The sequence below is a fragment of the Pseudorasbora parva genome, chromosome 10 (assembly GCF_024679245.1).
Source record: "Pseudorasbora parva isolate DD20220531a chromosome 10, ASM2467924v1, whole genome shotgun sequence".
Taxonomy (NCBI): Eukaryota; Metazoa; Chordata; class Actinopteri; order Cypriniformes; family Gobionidae; genus Pseudorasbora; species Pseudorasbora parva.
The window spans coordinates 12,857,257-12,868,745 of NC_090181.1; the positions used below are offsets into that span (position 1 = coordinate 12,857,257).

An 11,489-nucleotide genomic window follows, 5' to 3' on the forward strand; every position below is an offset into this window, starting at 1 on the left:
GGTGGGAGCAGTCGGATATTAAGTGGGGTGGGGGTGGGGGGAGGAGGAGGAAGGAAAGAACCTGAAATTGCACCATCTTGTGGCTATATTAGGAAATTACGAGTTTGTTATTGTGAACTTTTGTAGGAAAAAACGGTTCGGCTAAACACAAGACATTAACTACTTAACGGTATAAACTTTGGTAATGATACTACCTAAAAACCAGTGCACTTCTGAGGTGTGTGGCTGATAAAATCAGCTCCTACACCATTTATGACCTAAACATAAACACATGCACTTGATCAACTTCCCAGAACTCTCGAAAGCCTACAATTACAAAAACATACAATAAAAAAAAAAAATGTAAAAAAACACAAAAAGAGATTCTTATCACTTAAGGTTGTGCAGTAGAACATGTATTGATCTGTAGAACAGCTCAAAGCAGTTGAACAAAGCAGTCTTTCTTTTCTGTTGAGGGATTCCAATGCATTGCTAAATAACTGTGAAGAGTTGGCAACACCTGGGTTTATCAGACTACTGATAAATAGAATGAGGAGCAACCTATGATCAAATAATGCTAATGTGAGTGAATGCTTGTTAACCCCAATAAATAGTATTTTAGCACCATTGTAGCACCATTAGGTAAATGTACACCATGAATCAATGAAATATCCGGGTAGGTGCTTTTTTTTTTTACTTTCTTTTTTTCAAATGTCCTGCATAATTGAGAATTGACACACTGTGTAATCCAAGTGTTTCTTGAAGAGCTCATAAGAGGGCAGTATAGGAAGAACGAGATGATTGGCATCGCAGTGGCTCTGAGGAAATGCACACGAGGGGTCTGGTGAGCTGAAGAAAGAAATAGACGGCGTGGGTTTGAATCCAATGGAAGGAACCAAATCTGTAGCAGTGACGAATGTTAGGATGTCCTCAAGTGACGCTGCACACCGACCCTCTGGAAAACAATGGAAAGGTTAAGATCATACAAATAACACATAGCTTGTTTTCTAACACATCTTAATGTCATATTCTATTACCAAACATTTTATGACATGCATAAGAATCTAAATTCTAACAACACACACAATACAAATTTTGTAGTGAACGTACCACCACACTCATGAAGATACTGTTTCCAATAGTTCATTGTTGCGTTTTCTTTTGCTTGTTGCTCTTCTTCCTCTGAAAACCGGGCAGTAAAGAGCTCCAAGACAGATTCAGCCGTCAGCCTCTCCACAGGCCCACAGAAGACTGAATAGAAAGCCTCTGTGCACATCTGCACCTGCTCAAACAGTCCTAGTGTCCTCAAACCTTCACGAAATCTGATTAAAGCAATATGAACAAGCAAATAAATGAGCATTTACTTAGTGTGGAAAAAATGATGTACTGTAAAACACTATGTATATACACTACCATTCAAAAATACATATTTCATGCATTCTTCACACTTATTTACACTGTTAAAGAGTTTTTTTAGAGAGATTGCTAAACATGACCAAAATAAAAAAAATCCCCTGACAGGGTATATGCAGGAATCCTGAAGTTAATTTCAATATCTTTTTAAGACATTTTAAAGACTGTCTCAAAATATTTTAAGACCTCATCTGACTTCTAATCGGCATCAAACCTTTAACTTAATAAACAGTTGTAGTAGAATGTAGAATTCAAATCTCTATCGTAGGCCAATTTTGTATCGTTTATATTGCATATCTGTTACGCGACGTATGGAGGGCGACACATTACCTAACTGCGCATTCCGCAAAATACGTGACGTCACCCGTAGACGGCGCGCCAGGGATGGAAATTAACTTTTGTACCGATGTACCACTCAATGTTTTTACCAGCTACTTTTTTGTTTTTAACCGACAATGTGTAACTGCATGTGAAAATTAATACTACAAGCTCTACAATATTTAAGCAGTTTATTTAATCTCAAGTCTCAATGAAATGACATTTTCTCTTTTTTTTCTTATACACACACAAAACATAACCTGATATTACATTTCATTAAATAAGTAGGGCTATGTGCGCTCTTTTTTACCTTTTTTATTTGGATGATTCGTGGTCTTTTATGGCTTCCAGTTTTATGGTTTTTAGTCCCAACAATGAAACTATTCGTTTTGGCATCTTCTGAAGCGTGTTGACAACATACCGAGCAGAACATTGTCAGTAGGGATTGGGAAGCACTGAAATCAAAATTCTTGGCCGAAAACCAAAAAATAAGAAACCAAGGCCGAAAACCGAAAGAAATTATGATAATTATTAGTACCATTGCATTTATGGCTAATGCTATGACTGTGTAACTTTACTAAAAATCAAGGCATTGCGATTGCATAAATTAATATTACAATTTTAAATAATAAATCAATTAAAAAATATGCAAATATTTATTAAGCACATTGCAACAATGCACAGTATAAAATAAAATTAAAAATAAAATGTTTAACTCGACCTTACTCGTGTACATTAAATAATAATGCACAGGCCTACTGGCCTGCAGAAAGGTACAGACTTTGAATAAAGTAATAAAATGTAAAATAACTGCATATTTAACTGTTTAAATGAAAGATTAATTCTTATTAAACTTACAAAAGCTATTCAATCAAGAGCATTGATTGGGGCGGCAGTGGCTCAGTGGTTCATGTAGGTTGTCTACAAACCGGAAGGTTGGTGGTTCAATCCCCGGTTCCACCTGACCAAGTGTCGAGGTGTCCATGAGCAAGACACCTAACCCCAGCTGCTCCCGACGAGCTGGATGGCGCCTTACATGTCTGACATCGCCGTCGGTGTATGAATGGGTGAATGTGAGGCAATATGTAAAGCGCTTTGGATGGCCATAGGGTCTGTTAAAAGCGCTATATAAATGCAGTCCATTTACAATTTACCATTGAGTGATGTCCTTATTTTTTGTTTGACATTAAAACAGGCAGCAGTTTAAAGGCCCCTTTAAAACCTGATGCAGGGATATGCTCGTCTTTCTCGACTTGTGTTGACATACTTCTTGTGTGAGTTTGTCCGTTTAAGCACAAAACTTGAAAGAGAACTCGATATTTGCGCGCTGTGAGACGAGTGCGTGCTCTCAGATGATGCACAGAGACCGATCTCACAGCATGCGCAAGTCTTCATTCGCGTTTTCACGCGGGTGATGACAGAGAAAATGACTGGTCATATTCTGACAAACGGCAGCACTCGCATGCATTGAATAAAGTTTACAAAGAGGTGAAAACAGTATGCTCAGTAGGTGAAGCGAGTTTAACCGCCACAACTCAAAATCAGCCGCATTTGGCTGGTGGCGGGTTCTAATTTCCATCTCTGGCGCGCACACTCCCCGGCGATCTCAGACTGAGCACACCGTTTTTTTAATACTTATGGGGACAAAAATAAATATATTCATGAATACTTTTTGGAGTCAAACTCTTTTGACAAAGCTTGAAAAAAATGTAATACTTCATGAAATCGTGATTAAGACTTTTTAATACCTTTTAAGGGTCTTAATTTTCCCAAAATGGATTTATCAACTTTTAATACTTTTTAAGACCCTGCGGACACCCTGCCTGATTATGGCCCTGTATGACATCATAAAGGGTGGAATTCGTTTTATGGGCATTTTTCCCAGATGAGCGCGTGTGCACTTCAACCAGAGCAAGAGCGCACACATCAATGAGCTTTGTTTAAGTTACGGGAGCTGTCTGCAGCGTGGTCATTCTGTTTTTAGACCATGAAATAAACATGTCACTAAAGAATTTCAGCTTCCCAAACAACCCAGCGTTAAGGAAATAGTGGATGTAGTTTGTTTTTCTGGAGCAGCAACGGAGTTCTTCATTTGTTCTTCAGTTGTGTTTATTTGTTTTGCGTTGGCAATCGATTCAGCGCACAAGTGCATGTAATGTAAACAATACAAATGTATAGGCTAGTGAATCGAAAGTTATCCAGGGATAATACCATGATGCATTGTGCGTGTGCTTGTGACTCCTTAGCACCACCGAATGCATGCCTCCACTGTTTTTGGAAAGAATCTGTACAGCATATCTGTCTTTTATAAATATGATAAAACTAAAGACTCTTTGGAGATATGAAGGATGCAGTACTACTCTATAGGTACTCAAGATTAACATTAGATTGGTAGAGACTGGGTGTTATGTTCCCTTTAAATGTTTTTGCTGTCACTCTTTCAATAAATGTAATGCATCCAAATTAAATAAAAGTAGTGATTTCTTTATAAAAAAATATAAAATGACTGCCCCCTACTTTTGAATTGTGCTGAATGTTCAATTAATTATATAACTATGTAATGGTTTTATAAATTATAAAATATATGTAATAATTAGTTAATAAAATAGTTTAGGGTACCAACCTCTGCAGAGGCAGCTGTAGTCTGATGATCAGGTAGAAATTTAGTACATCCTCCACCAGCATGTCCTTCTCTGAGAGTTTGCTAATCTTTCGCCAGCAGCCCGCGGCTTCCAAGTACTGTGACGCTGACCGCATTGCACTTCTCAGCACCTTCAATGAGTTTGCTTCTGCAATCTAAAAGTGCATTCAGAGTTTACCAGGGGTACAGCAACCATTCGGTTCAATGTAATCATATGTCTCAATGCAACAGCAGCTTTGAAGCACAACACAAGAATAACATAACTCACCTGTCTGATTTTGTGTGCAAAAGCAGTGTATCCGAGGTCTTGTAAAGTAGGCCTGTAGTTTGTAGGATAGTTGAACAGACTATGGTAAAGCGCTGGAGAGAAGAAGCCCACGGGAGGACCTCCGTGAATCAAAGAGAGGGCCAACAGACTGCCGACTTCAAAGTAAAGATCGTCCCTCAGAGCTGTTCACACACAACAATTGTTAATTTTGAAGGTTACCTAAGTTGTCAGGCACTGTATTAGTCAGGAGTGGTAAATTCTCAACAAAAAAAAAACAAAAAAAACCTTCCTTAAAGAATCTGTCCTACCTTTTGAGTTCAGAGCCAGGTTTTTAGCTCCATCAGGTCCCTCAAAGATTTCTGACATCTGCAGTTTTGAAACTAGGCGTCTGAGAAAGCAACGCTGATTCCTAATGTTGTTGTTCAGTTTGTCTTTGGAGAATTTCACAGAAAGTGCACAGCAGGGATTAAAGTCGCTCTGCCGCAGAACCTGCAGGGCTGCTTCCATCACCCCATCATCATCTTCCACAAGCACCTGTGTGGACTGCTGCAGTGATATCTGACAGGCCAGATCCATTAAGACCTCTGGAGAAGTGGCTGGCACACACTGCCTAGAAAACAAGCAATATTTCACATTTTCACTAAATCTGACCAAAAATTAAACAGCAAATATCGTGATTTAAGGGCTCAGCTTCAGTGTGTGTTGAAATCGATTCTGATAGAGGGCAGCAACCCCACAAAACTAATTGATTTTGGGTTTTTATTATAGATAGATAGATAGATAGATAGATAGATAGATAGATAGATAGATAGATAGATAGATAGATAGATAGATAGATAGATAGATAGATAGATAGATAGATAGATAGATAGATAGATAGATAGATAGATAGATAGATAGATAGATAGATAGATAGATAGATAGATAGATAGATAGATAGATAGATAGATATAGATATACAGGCCAAAAGTTTGGACACATTACTATTTGTAATGTTTTTGAAAAAACTTTCTTCTGCTGTCTGCATTTATTTTATCAAAAATACAGAAAAACATGTAATATTGTGATATATTACAATTTAAAATAATTGGTTTTCAATTTATTATACTTTAAATGATCATTTATTTCTGTGATGCAAAGCTGAATTTTCAGTATCATCTCTCCAGTTTTCAGTGTCACATGATCTTTCAGAAATCATTCTAATATGATGATTCATTTTCAAAGTTGGAAACAGTTCTGCTGCTTAATATTTTTTTCATAACCTGTGATACTTTGTTAAAATACTCTGATGAATAAAAAGTAAAAAATAAAATAAAAATAAGAAGCAAATGCTTTAAAAATAGAAAGCTTTTGTAACAACAATATACACTACTGGTCAGTAATTTGGGTCAGTCATTTTTTTGTTGTTGTTGAAATAAATCAATATTTTATTCAGCAAGGATGTGTTAAATTGATTAAAAAAAATGATATAATAAAGAAGATTTATATTATTTGAAAATATGTTTTTATTTTGAATAAATGCAGTTCTTTTTAACCTTTTATTCATCAATTATGTTAGGCAGCAGAACTGTTTCCAACACTCATAATAAATCAGTATATTAAAATGATTTCTGAAGGATCATGTGATAGACTTGATGTCACATGTGACCCTGAAGACTGGAGTAATGATCCTGAAAATTCAGAAATCACAGAAATAAATGATAATTTAAAGTATAATAAATTGAAAACCAAATATTTAAAATTGTAATAATGTTACAATATTAAAAAACAATTCTGTATTTTTGATCAAATAATGCAGGCTTGATGAGAAGAAGAAACTTCTTACAAAAACATTAAAAATAGTAATGTGTCCAAACTTTTGGCCTGTACTTAATTAACATAAATAACATTCAAACATTCTAACATATAACTCCTAACATTCTATATATATATATATATATATATATATATATGTTTTTATTATTTTTAGTTATACAGAGTCCTTCCAAAAGCTCAAGGTCACTTTACAATCACTCTACAATGACAATCTGAGGAATTGAGGTTTATATGAACTTATAACAATGTAGAATGTATCCTACTCAAACCAGATTCTATTGACAAGGCAAGTACCTTTTAGTGACGAGTGAAGGGTGAAGGTCAGATATGCTTCTAAACAGCCTCTTCCTCTCTTGTCTGATAGCCAGCGGTGATTCAACATGGTTTGGCAATTGCACTGACTCTGCCAAAAAACAAACAAAAATTTAATAAAAACAGTTAATACAAAATGTGAAAAATAGATCCACATCCAACTGTTACTTATTATACAAAATAAGCAGATATTAAACAATAATTCATAGAGCTTACTGTTTTCATCAACAGCAGCTTTACAGTCAGCACAAATCCAGTCAGTTTCGTAAAGCTTAAGGTTGGAGCACTTTCGATGAGTTCCCCTGGATCCACACAACTTGCAACGAACAATTTCAAACAACCTGTGAAGCAAAAGCATTTGTAATTTTAATGAAAGTTAAAATCCTTTTCAAAAACAACATGACAATCCATTTCATTATTTTAGAATGACTGAATAAAATGCTCAGATTACCCTGACTGTGAGCTGTGTTTACGACCTTTGTGGCTACGACACTTTACAGCATCACATTGCTGGTACACTTGAAGTAACTCTCCATATGCATTTTCCTCTAGTTCCCATGACGCATCACTGAAAAATATACAATAAATTTATAAATATATATATATATATATTAATGGAAAATTATATTTGTTACTCATTGTGTTCAGATGCCAAACATGTATTATATATACGAGAAAATATCACCTTGAATCAGTTTCAGAAGGAAATAAATTATATTTACCGCTCCGGTATATATATTCCCATTCTGAGCATTTCCTGCTGAAACTGGTCCTTGTTATTGCATAGTGTGCATTTGAAGAAAAACATGGCAGCACTGTGTGCATAATCCTGGAACATAAGAGTTAAGAACAAGACTGAAATTTCTAATTCCAGATCTTCATCTTTTAATGTTTGAATGTGTGGTACAATTACCTGTACACAATTCCTGTGAAACCAGCTTCCATGACACGCAGGACACTTGAGGACATTGTAGGAGAGGACGGGTTCAATGGGCTCCAGACAGACAGAGCATGAGAGGGGCAGACTGGGGCTGGAGATGCAGGACTGACTAGGTGCATGTTTTTTACAGAAAGACCTGCAAATGATTGCCATCATCAATATCAAACACTAACTAGTATACTTATACTAACTTCTGGGTTGGCCTACAAAAAAACATCATCCCTGCACCACTTTATGGCTGCTGAGCAAATGTGAATTCTTAAAATAAAATAAAAAATTAAAAAAAATTTGAACTTGATTTTTTTTATTTAAATTTTGCATATCACAAGAGACACTTACGGAAACAAGCCTGTAAACTGGAAAATAAACTCCCGCTGTAATCCACAAGGCATGTGGACCATTTGCCGACAGCTTTTGATGGAACACCCCACCGAAGCTCCAACCTTTTTGCAGTGCATGCACCTCTGCAAGTCAAACAGATATATAAATTCAGACACATTTCTGCAGTGTTAAAGGGATAGTTCACCCCAAAAAATTATAATGGCTGTTTTGTGTTTTTTTAATTCCATAAAGGGGTATCTTTTATGGAACTTTTTATTTAAGTGAAGCAATTGTGTAAGAAAAATATCCATGTTATATACTTTACAAACTGTAATCTTAACTTCCGCTGTCTTACCTGCGTTCATGACAGACTGGCGTTCCAGTGGATGAGGTACATGCTGGAACACCAGTGTTTCATGGATGCGTTTAAGACATATTTTTCTTACACAAATGCATTGCTTCACTTTAGAAGGCCTTTATTAACCCCCCAGAGATGTGTGGATTACTTTTATGATAATAGATGCACTTTTATGGACTTCAAAACAGAAACAGCCATTATAATGCTTGAAAGGGTCAGGATATTTTTAATATATATAACTCAGATTGTATTCGTCTGAAAGAAGAATATCATACACACTCAGAATGACTTGAGTGCAAGTAAATCATGGGCTAGTTTTGCTTTTTTAGGTAAACATCCCTTTAAATGTAACATGTCAACGATCAAACGTGTATGTACCAGCCTCGAAGATCTGCGGATCTCCTTTTTTATGTCATCCACAAGAAAACCATGGACATCTTCATCCTCCTCCCCTCTCTGACATATTCCACTGGACATCAGCTGTACAATTAAATAGAAGAATAATTGACTCACTTTTGTTCTTGAATTAATTTGGAAGTGCCTCCTAATAATTCCTGTACAAAATAATGCTATTAACTTGATTTAGAAGTTAACAGCTTTCATATTTTTTAACCATCTGAAATAAATACAAAAGGGCAAGGTGTCAGAACCATAGGTCAGAACCTATAGATATAACCAAGTTTATCTGTGATCATCTTAGGGTAGATTTTTGATCATCAAACTGGGGTAGAGGCAGGAGTAACAATGTAGATTGATTTGCCATCGATTGCACAAATACACATCACAAACGTCTGAAAAAAGTAACACATCAATGGCCATGGTTGCAGGTTAGCTGTCAGTATAGTAAATTTCACTCAGACAACTGTAAAATCCAAAGACTAATTGTAAATTGGCGAAGTCTCATTCTCACCAGACAGAAATAGTGGACAGTCAGGTTATGCTGTTGGAGGGTGATCTTCTCTCCATACTTCTCTGGAATGTTGTCCCACCTCTTACAAAGACTGCAAACTAAATGACAGACACTAAATTCAGTTGAAGAGAACAATATCCTGGTATATGGGTAGCATTTACTGTTACTTATCTGATTATTGTTAACATCATAACGAAGAAATTCGTTGCCACGAAAACACCAAAAAAGCAACTTACTGCGGTCTTTTTCGTCGTTAGTCTGTTTTATTTCAGTAGTCTCCTCTTTCGTCGCTTTCATTATTGTGTCACGTTAATAGGCAGCGTCCATGAAGTAACTTAAAACTTTATAAAAAATTTAAAATGGCGATTTAAAGAGCCTTTGAATTAGCGTTCTGTTGCTACTGGCTTTGCAAGTTCAATAACAGCCATTAGACTCACGTTTCACGAACATTAGTTGGTCTTTTCACTCCTTAAGATACTCCTAGGTAGTCGGGTTTTAATACAATTATATTATAGTATTTTGTGTGTGTACAAGTGTAAATAGCATGATACAAATTCAAAATTCCCTCTGCCCGTGAAAATCCGTCTCTGCTTGCGTTTGGTTGGTTAAATTCAAATCAAAACAGAGATCTTCCTGTGGGAGGGGCTCTGGACCACAGCTCTGGACAAGACCTCAGGGGGAAACGGTGCGGTAGTCACGTATTACACAACTTCCGTTATCTACAAAATAAAAGTAAGCACTGAAGAAGTTTATGAAGTTTAATTTAGTGGAAATACGCTTTAAGAGGTAGAAGTCCCACAAATAACAGTAAGGGAATCTTTATTCATTATGTCGTTATGTTGGCTATTATTTCAGATAAATTATTTAAAACGTTCTGTATTTTGTTGATATATATAGCCTATAGCCTATATGACACACCCATATATCCATAATATATATATATATATATATATATATATATATATATATATATATATATATATATATATATATATATACATACACACACACACACACACACACACACACACACACACACACACACACACACACACACACACACACACACACACACACACACACGATGCTTTGTATTACATTAAATGCCTTAAACGTTATAGTCTCCACAGCATTTTGTTAGTTCATTTTATACACACACACAATTTTTTTTTTCCATTGATTTCAAGTCTCCACATATATTTATATATATATTTTTTATTGTTCATATGAATATTATTTCGTTTATTGTTCATCATTATTTCTGCAATAGTACTCTAATTCCTCTGTAAATACAGTTATTCTTGCCTCTGTGCATTTTTTTAAACCTTTGCGACGCAAGTAAAGTTGACTAAAGATATCTCAATGGCTCTAAATGATTAATTTTGTGCTGAGCACATTGCTTTACATAGGCTAATTTACTGTAGGCTATTTTTTGTGCATTTAAATATTTTAAATATATATGATTAAATAATTACTTATTGAAATAAAACAATAACAAAATGTCATGGAGACCGCAAAGTTCAAAGATACTTGTGGCATATATACGTGGTTTGAAAAAAGAAAAGAAAAATGTGCTTGATATTTATATTATATTATGGTAACACTTTATTATGGGGAACACATTCACTATTAACTACGACTTTTGCCTCAATAAACTCCTAATTTACTGCTTATTAATGGTTAGTAAGGTAGTTTTTGTAGCATTTCAGTTTAGGTAAGCTATTGATCAAGGGATGTAGAATAAGGTCATGCAGAATGAGACCTTATATGTGCTTTATAAGTTCTAATAAACAGCCAATATCCTAGTAATATGAATGCTAATAAGCTAATAACTGAACCTTAAAATAAAGAGTTACCTATTATTGTTATTTCTATTACATAGTGTTTTTCTCTATAGAGTGCTTTACATGGAAAAGGGGAATCTCCTCAACCACCAATATTTATCAAGTCACAGTGTTAGTTTCTTTTGAAAATTGAATTTTACCATGTGATTTGATTATTCTAGTATAACCATGTTGTAACCATGCTGTATGCTTTTGGCCTGTATAGTGGTTCCTGTGGAAAACCAACTGATTTTTCTGTATAAAATAATTATTTAGTGTTATAGATTTTTTTTTTTTTTTTAATTCTGCAACTTTTAACCTTCAGTAACAACTTTGGACATAAACAAATAGTTATAGTATCACCTTCTGTGCGCTACCTTCACCTCTGCTC

General features: G+C 35.3%; 1 protein-coding gene across 1 annotated transcript; it reads right to left on the bottom strand.

Annotated features, from left to right (window-relative positions):
• Positions 1–23: 23 nt before the first annotated feature.
• g2e3 (G2/M-phase specific E3 ubiquitin protein ligase) lies at positions 24–9,922 on the bottom strand. Its single transcript, XM_067455192.1, has 14 exons — positions 9,512–9,922; positions 9,276–9,373; positions 8,744–8,845; positions 8,026–8,150; positions 7,660–7,822; positions 7,469–7,575; positions 7,198–7,314; positions 6,963–7,087; positions 6,729–6,837; positions 4,928–5,229; positions 4,620–4,801; positions 4,334–4,506; positions 1,090–1,301; positions 24–934 (listed from the first exon to the last, which is right to left on the bottom strand). Exons 1-14 carry the CDS (start codon positions 9,570–9,572, stop codon positions 687–689), a joined length of 2,124 nt encoding a protein of 707 aa, XP_067311293.1. The 5' UTR covers positions 9,573–9,922; the 3' UTR covers positions 24–686.
• Positions 9,923–11,489: the final 1,567 nt, after the last annotated feature.